The sequence below is a fragment of the Pelodiscus sinensis genome, chromosome 5 (genome assembly GCF_052426305.1).
Source record: "Pelodiscus sinensis isolate ZL-2025 chromosome 5, ASM5242630v1, whole genome shotgun sequence".
Lineage (NCBI taxonomy): Eukaryota > Metazoa > Chordata > Testudines > Trionychidae > Pelodiscus > Pelodiscus sinensis.
The window spans coordinates 45,067,695-45,087,061 of NC_143056.1; the positions used below are offsets into that span (position 1 = coordinate 45,067,695).

Sequence of the window (19,367 nt, forward strand, 5' to 3'; positions counted from 1 at the left end):
TTTTTCAATTTAATTTCAAAAGAATGCGGCGGCAGTCTAGATTCAGGGGAAGTTTTTTCGAAAAAAGGCCACTTTTTTCTAAAAAACCCTGTAGTCTAGACACATGCTGGGGTGTTGCATTTTGTACCTGTGCTGAAATAAATGTGTTCCTTGGATTAGAACGCAGAGTTAATAGGAGGTTTTGTCTGCTGGAGCAAGCAGTGGCTGTCTGCTTCGTTAAGTTCATAAATAACCTCCCGTGGGCCTTGTTGTTGGTCTGAAATATCATTACTGCAAAGAGAAGTGAATGCATCCATGCAGATACAAAGCACTTGTCTCCACCTGTTAGAGTTGTGAGCAGTTAGCCAAAAGAAAAGGGTAGAAGGCACAATCTCCAGGCCTTAGTATGGGCTAGAGCTTAGTAAAAACCTAAAATCTCAGTAGGGAAAAATTAAGCTAAGTCCCTGGGGGGATTCCAGATGAGACAGCTAGACAAGAAATAATTTGGGGTGCTTTGTCTTTGATGATACAGTAAGAAAACGTATAGCTTTAATTTCCATCAAAAGGTGATTCCATGTTTACAAGACCTGTGCGAATGATATTGCTGTGGTAAGAGGTTCATAATGGTGTTCAAAGAAATCAAAAGTATCGTCACGTACAATGCTAATGTACTAGTCTCTGGCTTTAAAGAACAGCTGCGCAGACTCAGATTCCCTGTATATGGAAGCAAAAGGCTCGTGCTCAGCATCTGTGCCATGGGCTCTGACTGTATGTGCAGTTCTGTCAAGTATTCTATTAATGAATACCCTTCTGAACCCCCTTTCTCTCTATCTTCCCTCTAGTGTGTGATAACTTGGACAGGTACACTTCAGCCAGCCCTTTCCTGTGTATGGATCTCAGTTACATCACTGCCTTACTAAAAGAAGGCTTTGGATTTGGGGATAACACACTCTTACAGGTGAGAGAAGCAAAGCAATAATGTAGCTCTGTATCTCAAGTGTAGAAGATGCACTAGTCCTATTACTATTACCCGTCTTATTTCTATATGTTCGTGGTATCTCACCTTGTCAATCACTATACATAGTGATGGCATGAGACGGGCTGCATTTCATATTCATTGGTTTGGCAAGGGATTGAATATAGCCATTGCCCTGTTAGTTATGACTATGGTTTCACACTTTCTTTCTCATGACCCAGTTGAAGAAAATTGTTGATGCCTGCAATCCAATATAATTTGATTAAAGCGTGGGCTCTGGGCTGGGGCTGAGGAGAGCTGTGAGGTGTACGGGGGTGCTTCAGCTTTGCGGGGGGGTTAGGGCTGGAGCAGAAGAGGCTTACCTTGAGCAGCTCTCAGTCATCAGTGCAGTGAGGGTGCTAAAGCAGGCTTCTTGCCTCCCCTGGCACCACAGACTAGGCTGCATCCCAGGAGCAGCCAGTAGCAGGTTCCCATCCAATGGCTGTGTGGAGCTAGTGCTCAGGACAGGGGCAGTGCACAGAGCCCTGTACACTCTCTTCCTCATCCCCCCAACCTATGAGTGGGCCTGCTGTGCAGTCTATGGTGCCAGGACACACAGGTAGCCTGTCTTAGTATGTCCTCTGGTCACCTGATCACCTTGCAGCAATGAGACCCAGTGCCTGACTTTCACAACCCAGTACTGGGTCATGACCCTTAGTTTGAAAACCACTGGGTTATGGTGACCTAGAATTAAGCAAAAATGTGTCATTTCCTGGTGATCTTCTCAGCTCAAACTTGATCCAAAATTTAGTTTAAAATCAAATCAAACCAAATCAAATATAAAAGAAGCTTTCAAAACCTAAAACTAATTAGAACTAATTTCCTGATTTTAAAAAAATTATTCAGTGTATACGTTCCCAACTACTGCTAACTCTCTCCCAGTCTCTTTCCCACCATCTTCCTTCCCCAGGAAGCACTTTGTTCCTCCATCCATTTAGGGCATGTGATCCCAGCCCTTCTCATGGTATGCAGTTTCCATGTGGATAACCTCTTGAACATAAGTGCTATGAAGGTTAATCCTGCTCCTTAGAAAAGGCCAGTTCAGGGGGTCATTATTGTTCTTACTGATCATAAAACAGGAATTAATATATGAATTCCTGGTTTTATCCCATTTTGCTGTGGCCCAAGTCCTGTCTGTCTGTGGAAGGAAGTTCTGTGGGCTTTTTACTCTTACAGTGCCAATCTCTGCTTAGCTTTTCCTTCTCATGTGACTGGCCAGATCCCTTAGAGTCCTTAGGAATATGTTGATATGGGAAGATTTTAGACAGATCTGTAAGGAGGCAATCTGGGGTTGGAGAGGTTTCCTAGAGCGGAGAGCAGGCTGAGACTGCTCATTTTGCTTCCTTGCTATATTCACTCTTGTCTCCCACATGACTTGTTTTCAGTATGATTTTCAGGCCAGGGACCAGGAAGACCTGGCAAGTAGGCAGTAAGGGACTGAACATTGATATTGGGAAGTGCAGAGGGAGGCGGAGCTAAAGAACTGAAGAGGATACTGGTCCTGATTGTACAGTGAGCTGTAGATGAATACAACAGCTAATAGAAAACAGGAATCTCTGCGGACCAAGCAGTCTTTTTTCCCTATACCAAGTTGTTGCAACTAGACTCAAAGGAGGGAGGCTGTTAGATGGATCTTAAAAGAACAAATACTGATTCCATAACATGTTCTTGAACACTTGCTGTTCAGGCAATACCCATTGTTTTCATTTGCAGAGTCACAAGGAAAGTACCAAATTCTTTGAGAATAGTTACCATTCTGTGCACCTGCCTATCAGTTTGCTCTTGGTCTATTGTGACAAATGTATAGATCTGGGACAGATGTTGCAACTGACTCATTTTTTGTTTGTTTATAGTTAACAAAGAAAGTGAACAACGTAGAGACAAGCTGGGCCTTGGGTGCCACCTTTCACCTATTGCAGTCTCTGGGGCTCTCGCGCTGAGCTGGCGCCCACTACAGAACATTGGCCTTTCCAGAACAAAGAGAGGGAAAGTTCAAACCTCCAACTGGAGAGCTCATTTGGATCAGTCCTACAGCAAAACAAGGATGAAAGCCATGGAATCACTTCCCCCAGGACTAGGCAGTTCCTAGCTGCAATAAGCTGGGCCCTGTTGAAATGAGAGCTGGCCCAGTATGGTTTCTAAAGAACTTTATTGCTATTATTGATACAGAATCTGCCTCCTGAAAGTCGAAGAACCTAAACTCCAGCTGGTCTTGAGGCTGATTGTGCTTATAAGTAGCCCAGACACAGCTTCAGTGAATGGATTCATAGGTGCCCCATATTACCAGCAGCTCAGAGTGCTTCTCATGCCCTAACAAATTGCAGACCTGTGACCAATGATGCTTAGTTGTTTTTGTTTGTTTTATAGGTAGAACTGAAGTTTAGCCCAAAGAATTTTAAAAAAAATATATAAATGTTCAAGCATGGCATCAACCCATATATTTAAAGCAGAGTGAAGTCCCCCTCAGTGTTGTAAACCTCCATTTTCAATATGTTAGCCCTTAAGAGGCTATTAGTGAGAGTTTCTAACCTTTCAGGATGAGCTAGTTCCAAGGCAAGTGGGTGCAAGTGCTTCTTGAACAGGGCTGAAGGACAGTTTTTAGTAGAAGGCAAAAAGAGACTAGGTTGGTTGTCCTGGGTCTGGAAGCCTGGATCCATCCTCCTTGCCAGTCTCATGCTAAGCAGTATTGATTAAGGTAGAACCAGCCTAGAACCAAAAATCACTTCTCACTGCAGAAGATGATGTTTAAGGAGCTACTTACTTGATATGCAAGAAAGAAGAAAATGGGAGTGGAGGTAACTTGGTTCCTGTTTAAATTAGGGTTTGTGTTTTAACCCATAAAACTGTATTATAGTTCCTGCTCTGATTGACTTCATGTTGCAGGGTTGGACCTATAAAACAGAAGTCTAAGCTATAAGGGGTCAGAGAGGAATGGAAAGTGGCCCCTACAACCTCTATTTTATACAGGCAGGCCATACTCTTAGTACAAGGCTCCTGGCAAGTCGCTGCACCAGTATATGTGTCTTTAATGTCTTACACAGTTGGTTAGTAGTAGCAGCAGGGCACTCAAGGGAGGGGTTGTAGCTCCTCAGCACTTCCACCCCCTCCCCCAACTGGCTTAGCAGTACTCTGTTGTCCAATAATATGTTTCAAAAGTGGAATTTTTAATCCCTCTGTCCCTGAATGGTTATGTGGAAGCAAAAAGTGCTCGCATAACATGACCCATCACCTATCCCCGCAGAGACTCTCTGCCATCCTGCATCTTCGTCATAGCCTATCTGGAGGCAGCCTTTTCCTTCTTGCTGAACTGCCTGCCCTTTCTCTTCTGCCTAAGGTAAGCAAAGCTCCCCTACTGACCTGAGAAATCCCCCTGCAACATCACAGCAAAACAGGCCAGACCCTCTAATGTAAAATACCTCAAATCTGGCCTGTTACACAGGGAATGTAAGAAGTCTTCACCACATCCTCAAGCTGAAATAATTGTTCTGTATTATTTGGCAGAGGTCATGGAAATGCTGTCTCTGCACACATTATTAGAGGAGTGCATTTATCAACTACAGGCAGTCCCCGACTTACGCGGATCTGACTTATGTCGGATCCGCACTTACGAACGGGGCTTTTCTCGCACCGGAGCTCACGGGCGGCGGGTCACCGCCCATGTCCTCCGGGGTGAGAAAAGCTTCTCCCGGTCTTGCTGGTCTGCTGGAGGGGTCCAGCAAAGCCGCTGGACCCCCCCAGCAGACCAGGGGGACAGGAGCAAAGCCGCCCAGGCGGCGAGGGTCCCGCTGCCTGGGCGGCTTTACTCCCGGGCAAACGAGCAAAGCCGCCCAGGCGGCGGCTTTGCTCGGGTGTCCCTGGTCTGCTGGGGGGGTCCAGTGGCTTTGCTGGACCCCCCCAGCAGACCAGGGGGACAGGAGCAAAGCCACACGGGCGGCAGGGTCCCTCCGCCTGTGCGGCTTTGCTCGGGTCTCCCTGGGCTGCTGGGGGAGACTTTCCCCAGCACCCCAGGGAGACAGAAGCAAAGCCGCACGGGCAGCGGGGTCCCTCCGCCTGTGTGGCTTTGCTCGGGTCTCCCTGGTCTGCTGGGGTGGGAGGGGGCGCAGCTAGTGCGCCCCCCCCCCCCAGCAGACCAGGCTTTTGTTGCGGGACACCTCGGGTAGAGCAGCTGGGGTGCTGCTGGGTTGGTCCTGTGGGAACCTACCGGGCAGCGCCCCAGCTGTTCTGGCCCAGGCTCCAGATTCAGCAGCTATTGAAACTGATCAGGCTGATTCCAGGAAGCTGGGGGCAGAGCAACTCTGCCTCCGGCTTCCTGTAGTCAGCCCCTGGTCAGTTTCAGTGGCAGCGGCTGAATCTGGAGCCAGTTCCGACTTACATACAAATTCAACTTAAGAACAAACCTATAGTCCCTATCTTGTACGTAACCCGGGGACTGCCTGTACCTATAAATCTTGCTTTGGCAAGCTTTTTTTTTTTTCATTTTCACTGGCTACAAAATGGGATGGAGTGAGCAACAGCCCGGCTAGATAACATCTCAGAACTAATCATTCAAAAGCCTTCTGTAAATTTGAGCCTTTGACGTGACATGTTGCTTGCTACTGTTCTAGAGCTGACTTTGGAAGCAGGAATGAGGCCAGTGCATCTAGAGCTACAAGGCAAGGGGAGAAAGAGAGAAAAGGGCAACAGAAGACTTACCATCATTTCCATATGTTCCAGCCTTAGGAAAAACACTGTCTTGAAAGGAGAGGGAAAGACTAGAAAATACCCCAAAAGTACAGTTCAGAATAAGTTGTTTTTCAGTGTTAGTATTAAGCTCAGGCACTACAGACACTGTTGGGAGCGTTTGCTTTTTCTAACAAACTTGCATTAAGTCTGGAAAGCTCAGGGCCTTGATCTTTCAGTTGTACAATCTGTTAACTGAAGTACATCAAGGGCCTAAATGTGCAATTCTTGCACAAACAATTTTCAACATCAGTAGGAGTTCTGTATGCACAAGGACTAGGATGGAATACTAAGCTGTCATCTGAATTATCCCAGAGGTGAGTTGGGGACTTCACCTGCTTCAAATCCTCACACCTACTCTAGTGCAACAAGATTATTTATTAATAAGAAGCACAAAGTAGCCTTGCAAAAGAAGAGTCCTGACCTGCATCATTGCTGGAGAGGAGATAGTGCCTAGATAAAAGACACTGATTCTAACACCTGTGACTGTAGAACTTAGGACTGTCTATACTATGAGCTAGGGGTGTGATTCCCCTGCTCTTGTATACATACTCATGCTGGCTTTTGTTGAGCTAGCAAGTGTACAAATAGCAGTGGAGCCATGGCTGAGATGGACCAAGTACAAATCTGCCTGAAACCAGTACATATGGTCTTGGCATTACTCATCTGGGCCACTGGTGTTGCTATGCATGCAATTGCTGCTACATTGCTATTTATGCTCATGCTAGCTCAATTGCAGCCAGTATTCGTATGCATACACTATCAGGGAGTCACACCTTTCACTTGCAATGCAGGCATAGCTTAAAGAGAATTTGCTTTCAGTCACAAATTCACATAAGTTCCCTTTGATAATGTTAATTCCTGATATTAGTTAAACGTACATGACAGCACTGCTATAATACTATAAATCCAGGGCTCATATTTACTTAATAGTGTAATACAATTAATTGTCTAATGCAAGAGCCTGGTGTTTGGAACATTAAGTCCACTCAAATGTCTATTTTAATAATTAAAAAAAACTATTTTTAGCAGACTATCCTTGGAGTCAAACCTTGGTGGTGAAATTTCCCTCTTTTCTAGAGCTCACCGTTACCCCTCAGTACTAAAGAAATGGGATGGTATGCACAGTCCTCAAGTCTAACTAGTTTCTTGAGACGGGCCTTCTATTAGACACTCCTAAGCCTTCTCAAGAAGCTATTGTTTGGGGAAGGGGTGATTTGAGCTTACAGGTTAGCACGGGCTCTGAATTGGCTTCCTTGCTGCAAACTACCACTCACCTCTAGCTCCAGATTTTGCTCCAGCAGCAGGAAGCTGACAACTCTCAGGAAGAGATCACATCAGTACTACAGTGCACCAAGCTGTATGAAAAACTACATTTCCTGTCATTCCAGCCTTAAGCTAAAAGGGCCACTTCTACATGAAAGCACATAGCAAAGATGATTAAGTCGCTGAAACCACTGGTACCACATGCCAGGATGTGAAGGAGAGCAGAACAAACAGAACTTTAGCAAAGACGAGCATATGTTGTAAGAAAAAGTTTAATTCATAGTTTTTATTGTTATGCTTCGAAGGCACTATTTAAAAACATTCTCAGATCAGACATGATACAATCCTCACAGGTTAAAGATCTCAGGTTCCCAACAGTCACTGGTAAACTGCAGCTTCACACAGATGGAGAAATTACTTACTGGCAAAGGCCATAATCTGTTCCTAGAAAGGAAAAGGGGAAAAAAAGTGAGTCACTGAACCACTGAAAGACAAATACATCCTCCTTCCCTCTACCCTACTATCATCTCTCTTCCTGTCTAAGGAAAGGGAAACAGAGGGATTCAACATGGCCTAATTTTCTAGCAGACAAAGAGAAGTTATGTGCACTGTTTGCCTTGAGTAGTCCAGCACAGAGGGCTGACCTACTGTACATACTGCAAGAAAGAGAAAAACCAAATCAAAAGTGCCTCCCCCCACCCCCAATCTCCTTTCTGGTCAGACAAAATCATTTTCAAGGTAGTCACAGCATTAGTGCAGAACCCTGCACACTACTCTCCACTACTAGCCACTGAGCCTTGGAAGACTGCTCATTCCTAGGTGACTGCTGTTTGGAATAGTTGGCTTCTAACTCTGCAAAGTATCTTTTAGGGAAAATATATCCTTTACTGCCACTTCTCTTCCAGTAGCCCTCTCTTTCCAGAAGAAATCCCACATTGTAGCCGAAGTAGAATAATTAACATACAACACAGATGGTATCACAAATTAGTATGTAGTGTCCTAATGGTACATCTCACTTTGACTGGAGACAAGGCATTTGTTGTTTGCAATCCCCATGTCCTCAGCAATACAAAAGGAGCAACACTTGTGGAGTAGAGTCTCTTCAACAAGTCGATAGCAGCCATTAAAGAGAGGTTATGCCTCTGACGTTCTGTCTCAAACTGTAAGAGATGCTTTATGGAGCCTGAAAAAGAGAGGGGCAAATGAAATTGCAGTCCCAACTGCTCATGCCACTGATGTAATAAGTTCTACAGACACCCAAACATACACCAATGCTCTCTGCACTTTCTAGATACATCTTTAAAAGGTGCTGGTCTGTCAGCAAATAGCAAGATCCCAGAGGTGTTTCTTGTTCCCTTCAACAACTTTTCTTTTTCCCACATCCCTTTACACCAGTGACCAGCAGAGTGAAACATTCTGCAAACTAGGCAACACAAGACAGGTTTTGGGAAGGGAAATACATCCGGGAGCACCTCTCTCTGACTGGTCCACAAGTGACGCTTGGACACTCCTGCTCCTCTCAGTTTATAAATATGCTGATATTCATTTATTGAGACACCAATCTGATTCAAACTTTGCCCTGAAGAATTCACTGTCTAAAAGAAAAGTTCAGTTATGCTGGGAGACCTGCAGAAGGAGATATTCCTATTCCCATAGATTATACCATATGATTATGTATCCTTACCCAGATCCTTCCCATCAAAGGCCGCTGTGCTGAGGTGATGTGTCAAGCATGCAATATCTCCAAAGCCCATATTTACACCTTGTCCTGCTAGTGGATGGACTCTATGTGCTGCATCCCTAAAGGTAGAGCAAAGCGCATACTAGATCCTAACCAGAGATGAACAGAGGTAGTCCATGTTTTCCTGCCCCCTCAGTGTAGCACAGAGGCTCTCAACCTCTTTCTTTCTGAGGCCCTCCCAACATGCTATAAAAATTCCATGGCCCACCTGTGCTACAACGTTATTCAGTGAACCAAAAGCCAGTGCTGGCCTCAGAGGGTAGCAAGCAGAGCAATTGCCCATGGCTCCATGTCACAGGATGCCCTGCCTCAGCAATCTGCCCTGTGTCCAAGTATGTCTGATGCCGACCCGGTTTCTGGTTTATTTTGGTGGGCCTCCTGAAGCCTGCTCACTGCTCTCCAAGGTTCTGGGACAACTGGTTAAGAACTTCTGGTGCATCACACACTTCACCTCCTCTAATAAACCCCCTTGTAGCACTTCATGTCCATTATATATTCCTATATATTCTGCCTGCCTTTTTCCTTAAAGAACCTTTCTGATCCTTGGTGACAAGTTTCAGAGTGTTAGCCGTATTAGTCTGTTTCAGGAAAAACTAGGAGTTCTGTGGCACCTAAAGACTAACAAATTTATTTGGACAAACTTTTGTGGGCTGGAGCCTACTTCATCAGATGCATGAAATGAAAACTTCAGTTTGGCAGGGAAGAGAATGTTACCTTATTATGCTAGGGTCCAGTGCTAACAAGGCCCATTCCATCAGGGTGGATGTGGCTCACTTTCAACAGTGGATGAGAAGATGAGAATACCAAATGAGGGAAAATTACTTTTTGTAGTGAGCTAGCCACTCCCAGTCTCTATTCAAACTCAGTCTGATAGTCTCAGGTTTGCATATGAATTCTAGCCCTGCGGGCTAAAACTACAGTCTAGTTTTGAAGGTTTTTTTAAGATCTGTTACTGAGTTTTCAGGGAGTCTGAAGTGCTTTTCTACTGGTTTTTTGAATGTCATTATTCTTGATGTCCATTTACTGTTTTGTATAGACAGTCTGGTTTGGCCAATGTACATGGCAGAGGGGCATTGCTGGCACATATATCACATTAGTAGATGAGCTGGTTAACAAGTCCCTGATGGTGTGACTGATGTGGTTAGGTCCTATGATGGAGTCACAAGGGTCAGGGCCATCCAGAGGAGGGTGCGGGGCCTGAGGCAACCCCCTCAGTGCCCCAGGCACAGGGCAACCCCCCCCTCAATCCCTGCCTCTACTCCACCCATTTCCCTAGCCCTGCTCCCACTCCATCCCCTTGCCCCCTCCCCCAAGCAACGGAGCCTGGGTCCTCACTTGAACAATGTAGCCTGAAATATTATGGAGGCCTAGCACAGGGGCACCGGGGTCACCCCCCCTTCACTCTCCACACAGGAGGCAGGGCAGCTTGCTCTGTCCCACTCTGCTCCTCTCCCAGCCCACTGTCCTCTACTTCTCCACAGCGGTGGGCCTATTAGAGAGAGGAGGTGAAGTATGTGATACACCAACAGTTCTTAACCAGGGGTCCTGAAACCTTAGGGAGCTGTGAGTAGGCTTGTTTCTCCATTCCATGGTTCCCTGTAAACTGAAGAGAGAAACATGTCTGGCACCACAACAATTGCCCTCCCTGAATAAGTCTCTCCTCTGTTGTAGCAGAGGGGCTCTACCTCATTCCCCAAACACCACACCCCGTATGGTACCAGAAATGGCCTGTTTTCCCATAAAAAAAAAATACTCATGGCACCTGTAGTCCTCAATGAGCGATTTACCCAATAAGTGCTACCCGGTGTCTGACATATTCTGTGGCATGCCCCATTCCAAGAGGAAACACAGCTCGGCTCTTTGGGTCCACTCTGGCGATGCTTGGGGGCAGCTGGCGGGCTGCAGTCCCTGATGGCATCAGGAGAGAAATAGCAGATCGGAACACGGATCCAGCAGTATCAATAAAGTCCGAGTGGTGTAGGTTGCTCCACTGAATAACAAAGACAGATTTATATGGTGCCCCCAATCCCAAGGCTTCTGGGTAACCCAACAAAATTACAAACATTTAGTATATTATGGGCACTACACAAAAACAAGGTACTGAACAAGCATAAGGAAGACATGATTCCATGTCCCAAAGAGCACATTTTGCCTTGACTAACACTCAAAAGCAATATGACCTAATAAATACCACACTGATGCATAAATAGATAAAAGTACCCAAAATATGCTGTTCTAGCCACTCAGCAAACAAAACCATCTACATTATGGCCTAGGAAAAGACCATCTTAGACAGAGAAAGCCTATCCCTTCAATCGTTTTGAAAGGTAATTCACTCTCCATCCCAATATCTAGTGCTAAGCTGACTTCAGTCACAAAGGGTGACAACACTAAGGTTTATTTTATAGTGCTCCGATGTGAAGATATTCCATCTCAGCATTTTTTTAATATTTTAGACTTTTTTTTGATTGATTTAAAGTGATAAGAATGTTTTCCATTAGTTCAGTTAAAGGCTAAGTAAATAAAAATCTGATAAGTAGGGTTTCAATAGGTTTTCAAGTTACAGCTTATGCATTTAAGCCAAATGCTTTTATCTACTAGCTATACAGCCTGGTTAGTATCCATGCAAGTTTACAAGTACTCATTGTAGCAGGCAGAAGAGAGCCCATACTTTTCAATTTGAACACAATAAGATATCCACTAATAATCAACAAATATAAAAGTGATCAAAAGCTACCTTACTGCAAATTAACCAGATCTGAATGACAAAAGCCACAAGTCAGAATATGCAGTAAATGACCACAAGACTAAAATGGAGAATTATTTATTAAGAGGCAAGTTAGACTTTGTGGAAAATAAATGAAGTGAAAAATAGTTGACTTGTGGGCTTCCCAAGAATTCCTGCACTGACTAACAATTGGGGCTCTGGGAGTGTATGAGCTGGTGCTTTTTGACTATCCTATCTCAAAGCACAACTACACTAAAATGCACTCTCAGGTTTTGTATAGAAATTTTGTTTAGCTCATTTTTATACAATTACAGCATATTTGCAAAAAATGGTGGGGCAAAAAGCACGTCTCTATTTATAGGGCAAGATTCTGTGGGAGACTGAAGGGGAGCTGCTGTCCAAGACACAACATATACATATATATATATATATACACATACATACATACATACACACACACACACACACACCTTTCTGTTCAGAGGCTTCCAATTTAAGAAGTAACCAGACTCAACCTGTTCAGCTGTTTAAAAACACGACCAGATCAGGCCTATCCCAGAGATGTTTTTCAGCACCCACTAGCATACTTTTATTCCAAGTCAACTTTGTTCTGAACTGTATGAATCTACCTATCTTCGTATCCCGACTGCACCAGTGGTAAATTCCAGATTCATCATAGGAAGACATAAGTCCTCCCTAATGTACTTGCTTGCAATGGTATCCCATGAGGGAGACATTTCTTCCCACCCTGCAATCCTAGCAATTTCATCAAAGGAGGATTGAGATTGCCTATTTTACTCCAGCTCATGTCACTGCAGAAGCTGTTCTTATTCAGACAGGAATTTAGTATCTTTTGAGACTTATTAAAAAGTCTGCTTCAATAGTTACCTGCCGCAGCAAGTTTCACAGGTTAATTATATGTTCTGTTAATAAATATTACCCTTTACTCATATTTAAAGTTGCCATCTTAAGTTTGTATAATAAGGAGTAAATGGGCCAAAATGTCCACCATTCTTTAATGTACAGAAGTCTATCTTGTCCTTATCACAGCAATAAATTCAGCTCTGCATCCTCATGAAATGATGATACTCACAAAGGCAGAGTTGATGGTGTCCACAAAGCTTTCCTCATCCATGTTAAGAAGCTGTGATGCATGTTCATGAGATGTGGACCAAACCAAAGAGCTGGCAGTGTCAGAGAGCTGACCCAAGAGAACCGTAAAAGTCACAGATGGAATAATAATCTGTATAAGGCTCCTCCACATGCCATTCCAGGAAGGGGCTCAGGCCCCACCCATATGCTAACTTGGACAAGAGCCTTCATTCCATGCACCCCAGAACTAGGGATATAAAATTCCATTTAAATGATTAACCAGTTAAAAGTGATGTTTAACCAATTAAAGGAGGAGCATGTGGAGGGGAGTGGTGTTGCTCCAACACAGCTGGGCTGAAGTAGCCCTTCTGCCGCAGGCTAGGGCTGCTCTAATCCCCAGTAGCCCCTGCCTGCCCCGCCCCCTGGGACTCATCATGGACAGGGGCTGGTCTGGGTGGCTGGAGCACCCCCTGTCTGCAATAGGCCTCATAGGGGTAGAGCAGCCCCCTGCCCACGATGGGCGGGGAGCTGCTCCAACCCCCCCCCCCCACACACACACACACGTTACTTACCGGTTGCAGTTATCACCTGTTAAAGGTATACTTACTGGTAAACCAGTTAATCTTTCACATCCCTACCCAGAACCAATATGTGAAAGGGACCCCAGACCCAAAAAAGTCAACAGGCAGAAAATAGAAACATAATAAGAATTAGTAAGAAGGGAAGGGGATGGAAGGGACAACTACAGGCAATAGTGATAGGTCAAAAGTTACAGAAAAAAGGATAAGTCTTAAGACAAGATAGAGGCAATACAATAAGGCACTGAAAAGTAGAAGAAAGGTGATTAGAAATAAATGGACCAATGAGTTAAAGATGGGTAAATAAAAAGTCACTGTCTCTTACCGGGAGAAGAGCAATTGGTCCTGAAGGAAGGAATCTCTGCCATGCTACATTGTTGTCTGTGGCCTATAACATGGGGAAACATGAGAACTGCTGACCTTGCAGTTAACTTATTTAACTTAATATTGCAGCTCAGGAACTTGCAGGATCTCACCTCAGACAAGTGAAGAGTAGCAACCACAGCTGACTGGTCATACTGATAGTGGATGTTCTGAATTCCAGCTGCTTTTCGGACCATGGAGTTCTGACCATCTGCACCAATCTGTAAGTGGATGAGATACAAGGAAACCTCTTCAATGGTTGTAGAGAAAAATCAGTGTTCCAACCCTTATTATTGGCAGCTAACTCAATTCAGTAGTAAAGGTCTCCCCGTAGCACTTGGGTGTGTGGTTGCAGTATTCTCATTTATTTAAAAGAAGCAAGAAACAACTTCTACAGCCCTACTGCAAAATAACAGAGTCCTCTTCAGCTTGACACTGGAAAACCTTCTGAAGTTACCCCTCAGTTGGTCTCTCTGACACAGTCAGCAACTCACCTCACCCAATCTTTCCACACTGGTGGAGTAGCATCACACATGAAATCAGAACTAAATCAATTGGAATAATCTGGCTAAAGACAGTACCTAATCAACAGAAAATGAAAGCTTAGTTACCAGCAGTTTGGTTTCTAGTCTTCGTCCATCAGCTAAGTCAATTTTGACCCAAGGGCTTGTGTCAGAGGTATGACAGGGAAAGGGCCAGGTATACCCAACCGCTCTGCTCCTGTAGAGAACCTCCACTCGATCTGATGGAAAACAAGCAGCAGTGTCACGGCATGATAAGAAAAGGAAAGTTACAAAGAGAGCAAAAGCCAAGGCATAGCTACTCAACACACTGACTTCTCAGAGATGTTTGTGTTGACACCTACCTTTAGGACACAGAAGAAATCTCTCTATCTAGGCACCCTCCAAATATCTGAGCTGGAAGGAGACCGGGAGCTGAAGATGCTCCACAACAAAACATCACAGTTGACTGCATGTGTGAAGTCCAGAAAAGGACATAGGCCAGAAGGCTTAAATACAGGTCCACCGAGAACAAGTATCTCTTCCCGACACAAAGGGACTGACTCTGCACTAAACCTCACAGTTATCTGCTGAATGGATTTCCTCCCTCTCTCTTCCCCTGTTCCAGGGCTGCCTGCTGCATGCAACTCACTGATCGCTTCCACACCAAGAGTAAAAATACAAGAAATTCTCGCCTACCTGACACTGCATCTAACTGTTTGGTTAGAGCAGCCATAATGACATCATTCTCCACTATATAACCCATGTCTTCTAAGTTATTTTTATCAAAGATTATCATGGCTTCTGAACAGGCATCCCACACCTGTTTGGGGAAGAGAGAGAGAAAGAAAGAAAATATTATCACAAAGCATAAACTCAGCAAGTATTATGCAGCTCCATAAAGAACTGCCCACAACTCTCCCTTAACAGAGAAAGTTTATGGGAAATTTCTAGAGCTTCTATCTGGAATCATCCCTCCAGCCTCTAATGTCAGGAGACTGATGGAGGATGTAGAAAGGTGAGAGTCTCCTAGAAAGGCGAGAGTCTCCTAGAAAGGCTACCCCACCAAGAATACAAAAGGCTTAGTCACAGTACTCTGTTCTTCTCCAGACAGGAAGCAAATGATGGGCCATTGGGGTAAATATTTCTGAGAATTCTAGTTACATTAGCAGAATCAGACAGACTGCATTCATAGCAGTGAGTTAAGCACCTGCATCCGGTGGAAGGGTTTGAATCGCAGGCTGCAGACATGATCCCAGGCACCAAAACCTAAAGGAGAGAGAGAAGGACCCACAACATGAAGAAAAACCCATCACAATGAGACCAAAATGAGACTCAAATACACTTTTTTCTCTCTCTCCCCTCAATCCCTTACTGAGGAATACTCTTGCAGCCTATCCATACAGTCTGCTTTCTCTACCCATGTATAAGACTCCCACACCACTCTGTTGATACTGATGCAAGACAGGAGAGAAAAAAAATTAGTGGCTTCCTGATTTCAGGAATTCAGCGTAACAGCGAGCTCTAATTACAGTAATACTTAGGTTCTGAACCGGGGGTACTAGAGGGAGGGAAAGGCTCAAGGACACAGCTTATTAAAACTCTTCTTTCATCATTAGGAAGCAGGGCTCAGACTAGGGATGTAAATGGTTAACCGGTAAGCCCCGCCCTGTTTTGTGTCTCATAATGGTAACTCCAGCAGCACCGAGCTGGGGCATTAGTTCTGCAACAACTCAGAGCAAATTACCAGCACCACTTGCTGGAGCACTTGGGTTGTTCTTGGAGTTCAGACATCAAAGTCCTAACCAGACCTAAACCTACTTGGTTTACTAATAAGTACTATGGCTCCAAGCTAGCAGTGTTAGGGAGGATGAACCAGCAAACATTTCCCCACATACCTAAATATTCATGCTGTGAAAACAAAAAAGAAAGGGAATAAAAGGTTGGAGGAGCCAGCTATATACTAGAATCAGATACAAGGCTATTTCAGAAATGTGAAATGAATTTTTGTGGCTACAAACCTCAGTCCAGTTGCCCAGGAATGGAAAAGCCTTCACATCTCAAAATCCATCAGCACTATCAACATTATCCCTCAGCAGAGAAGTCAAAGACTGAGTGGCCCCAGTGGACTGAACTACGATGAAGAACCAATTCCTCCAAAGGTGAGGCATATAAACTAGGGAACAGTGTGAGTAGCTTCCTTTGCACAGCCCAGGCTGTAACTGTTCTGTGGATACCCCAGGGCTGTCTGTTCAAGACACTAATTCACTAGCACTGAAATCGCACAAAAAAAAATCTATACAAACTGAACAAGCATTCCAAAACAAGCCATGCCTCTACCCTAGAAAAGCCTGACACACCTCAATTCAGAATGCATGGCAGTTAAGAAACAAAGAACAAGAATCAGTCACGTCAGTTTAAGAATAACAGAAAGTCCCAATCTGAAGAATTCTCAAGGGCCTCACAAAAATAAAGCCAGTTCCAGTTTTAGGTTAAAGTTTTAAACAGAAAGAACAAGAAGAGCTGTACTCACTGCTCAGAAGGGTGGCTGAACCAAGGGAGATAGAACTGACCCTGTTACTGTAACTCTCAGGTAAACAGTCAGTCGCTTTCTGAGGGCCAGCTTCCAGTAACAGGATTTTCTTTTCACGGAAGTGGACATCATGTCCTGAAACATGCATACACTCATCAAGATACTTTTAATACACAGAGAAAGAAATTGGTTTTTATTAAGAACTCCATGCACCTTGCAATGAGACATTCAGATAAAATTCCCTACAGGAAAGCATTCAGTACAGATTTCTAACTAGGTAAGTACAGATTTAATATTATGGAGGTATTGTTTGCAACTCCATGGTTAAGGTTTTATATTGAAAACTACAGTGTAACTTCCTCATACTTGCAGCACTTGTTGAGTGTAAACACATTTTCTGGAAGTTTACAAGCAAATTTGTTAGTTTCCAATATAAAGTTAATCAAAAACAAATTACTTATGAAACTTAGCATTGGTGCCAGTCTTTCCTTTGTCTCAAATTATCTTTATGAAGGAACAACATAAGCCCCTCAAACTTTCCACAGTTAAAATGGTTTGAAATCTTTTGCACAGGTTCTACTTGAAAAAAATAAAGTGGCAATTAAGCTAAGTAAATATTACATATCTAATTACTTTGGTGATACAGGCTACAATAAGGCTCAGGAAATTCATAAATGGGGTTACTGGGATCTTAAAAATAACTCCTCTTCCTCCACAGCTAGTTTGCATGCAACATTCTGGTGGCTCTAACGACTGAGTACTGTGAACGAGAGTGAACACGGATCAAAAATAGTTCTCATTGGCTGGTTACTATGACCAACTGTTACTGCTTTTTAAAGGTTCTATGGCTGCATATTAACTTTGGGGATAAGTACTTGAGAGGCTCCCTGAAGCACGGCAGCTTCAGCGCCACTGAGCACTGACTTACCACTGGGATAAGGCAGGAATGTAAAGGGAACTTTTAAAACACAGAGACATTTGGACATAGGGAGTAGGTTCTCCCTGCCCCCTTCACATAGGGCTCATCTCACAGAGCCCTTTGAACTCATAAATACATTTTAAATTAAGGCCAGCTTCACCAGTACATTTCAATTGCTTTGCACTGCTCAGATTTTAGTGCATCACTGAATTTATCCTTCAAAGGTTGTTTTTAATGGTTAGTAATATGTATAATAAAATAACTTGAAATGTAACAACTAACTTTCTTTTTAGATCTTTATGATGTTTTAATTTTTTTAAAAAGTTAAGTAAATTCCAAGACCAAAAAAAATACTAAACACGCCCACCCTATATTTAGTCTGCAGAAGCGAAGAGTGAGGGGGGATTTGATAGCAGTCTTCAACTTCCTGAAGGGAGGTTCCAAAGAGGATGGAGAAAGGCTGTTCTCAGTAGTGACAGAAGGCAGAACAAGGAGGAATGGTCTCAAGTTGTGGTGGGAGAGGTCAGGTTGGATATTAGGAAAAACTATTTTACTAGGAAAGTGGTGAAGCACTGGAGTCGCCATCCCTAGTGGTGTTTAAGTCTCTGCTTGACAAAGCCCTGGCTGGGTTGATTTAATTGGGATTGGTCCTGCCTAGAGCAGGTGGCTGGACTTGATGACCTTCTGAGGTCTTTTCCAGCTCTATGGTTCTATGATTCTAAGGTTGCAAGCATGTATTAGTAAGTTAAGAGTAAAAACATATTATTGGGTTCCAGCAGTTTAGCTCCTAATTAAGCATTACAAACTCATGAAATTCAAAATTACAATTGCATTTAAAAGATATCCATGTGTTATGCAAGATATGGAAGTTAAGGATCTGAAAAATTTTAACTCTGCTTTGTTTCCCTGTAGTGATGGAGAAAAAAAAGTGTGTGAAAGTTGACTAATACAAGTTATAAATCATTCCTGAATCCCAACTTGCCCTACTTCCAGATATTCATATTATCTCCTGCACAGAAAAGAAGAAAAACAGGACACATGAAAACAGTTGGCTACTAGTTGGAATGTACCCACTCATTTAAGAGCAGAAATTAAAGAAATTAATTCATTTAAAAACCTCAATTTTGTAAGTTAATAAAAAATACCTAAGTGCGTAAGCATAGGCTACTGCTGCATAGTTTCAAACAGATTCTCCTTTCCTTGCCCCCAGTAAATATGCCACTTCTCAACAAAAGCTTTACCCATAGAAAGTATAACGAATTGCCCTGACTGAATTAGAGCTGGTCTGCACACGGTGTCGTGGGTGTAATTTTCCCGGCCCTTCAACAATCAGCGCATCCCTCTATGGAGGATATATTTATACTCCCCATAGGGGTTACTTCCCTCTTCTCTGTACCCTAGAAGTTGCACCCCAGAAGGATCGTCTCACAGGGAAGCCATATACCCGTTTTCAGAGGTGGAGGGGAGCGTTGCACCGTTTCAAGGCTACCGGCAGGGTGTGAGCGAATCTCAAACCGGGCACCACAGCCCATCATCAAGCCCCCAGGGTTTCACCGAGTCTAGGCTCGTGTCCTCCTTCTGCCCTCCCCCGCCGGACCCAGAGGGGTCTCTGGTCACATTCCCGGCCAGTCAGAACCGGGACACGCTCCCATCCCGCAACTAAGAGGATGAACCCCCAGGCCAGAGAGCGCAACCAGGCCTTACCCAGCGCCGCGGCCATAGCGCTCCCGACCATCCCTCCGCCCGACACCACCACATCATACACCGGCCCGGAGCCTGCGGCTCGCACCGGGACCTTCCATGCCAAGACCGCGGTCGGCCCGGCCCGAAAGCGGAGCCATCCCCTAATCGGGGATAAGAGACTACAACCCGCCGACACCACCATCACTGCGGAAGTGACGGACGCAACACCATAACAACCACCCACATCGGAA

General features: G+C 44.2%; 2 protein-coding genes across 8 annotated transcripts in view; one reads left to right on the forward strand and one right to left on the reverse strand.

Annotated features, from left to right (window-relative positions):
* The window catches only part of ENTPD5 (ectonucleoside triphosphate diphosphohydrolase 5), a 46,541-nt gene extending 39,792 nt beyond the window's left edge, over positions 1 to 6,749 (forward strand). For all 6 annotated transcript variants that reach the window (XM_089778440.1, XM_075926893.2, XM_006117730.5 and 3 more), the window contains exons 13-14: positions 822 to 937; positions 2,848 to 6,749. In XM_089778440.1, the coding sequence (XP_089634566.1) occupies positions 822 to 937; positions 2,848 to 2,934 (203 nt within the window). In that variant the 3' untranslated portion in view covers positions 2,935 to 6,749. The remainder of the gene's footprint in view (positions 1 to 821; positions 938 to 2,847) is intronic.
* A 484-nt stretch (positions 6,750 to 7,233) lies between these two features.
* Positions 7,234 to 19,352, reverse strand: COQ6 (coenzyme Q6, monooxygenase). 2 transcript variants are annotated; one of them, XM_006117801.3, is made up of 12 exons: positions 19,138 to 19,345; positions 16,515 to 16,649; positions 15,192 to 15,250; positions 14,681 to 14,804; positions 14,093 to 14,223; positions 13,595 to 13,702; positions 13,444 to 13,506; positions 12,542 to 12,649; positions 10,508 to 10,710; positions 8,664 to 8,779; positions 7,996 to 8,162; positions 7,234 to 7,423 (listed from the first exon to the last, which is right to left on the reverse strand). In XM_006117801.3, exons 1-12 carry the CDS (start codon positions 19,316 to 19,318, stop codon positions 7,394 to 7,396), a joined length of 1,425 nt encoding a protein of 474 aa, XP_006117863.3. In that variant the 5' UTR covers positions 19,319 to 19,345; the 3' UTR covers positions 7,234 to 7,393. The 2 variants fall into 2 exon arrangements, with proteins under 2 accessions (XP_006117863.3, XP_075783006.2); XM_075926891.2 differs by lacking the exon at positions 7,234 to 7,423 and having other exon boundaries at positions 7,942 to 8,162; positions 19,138 to 19,352.
* Between the last annotated feature and the right edge of the window lie 15 nt (positions 19,353 to 19,367).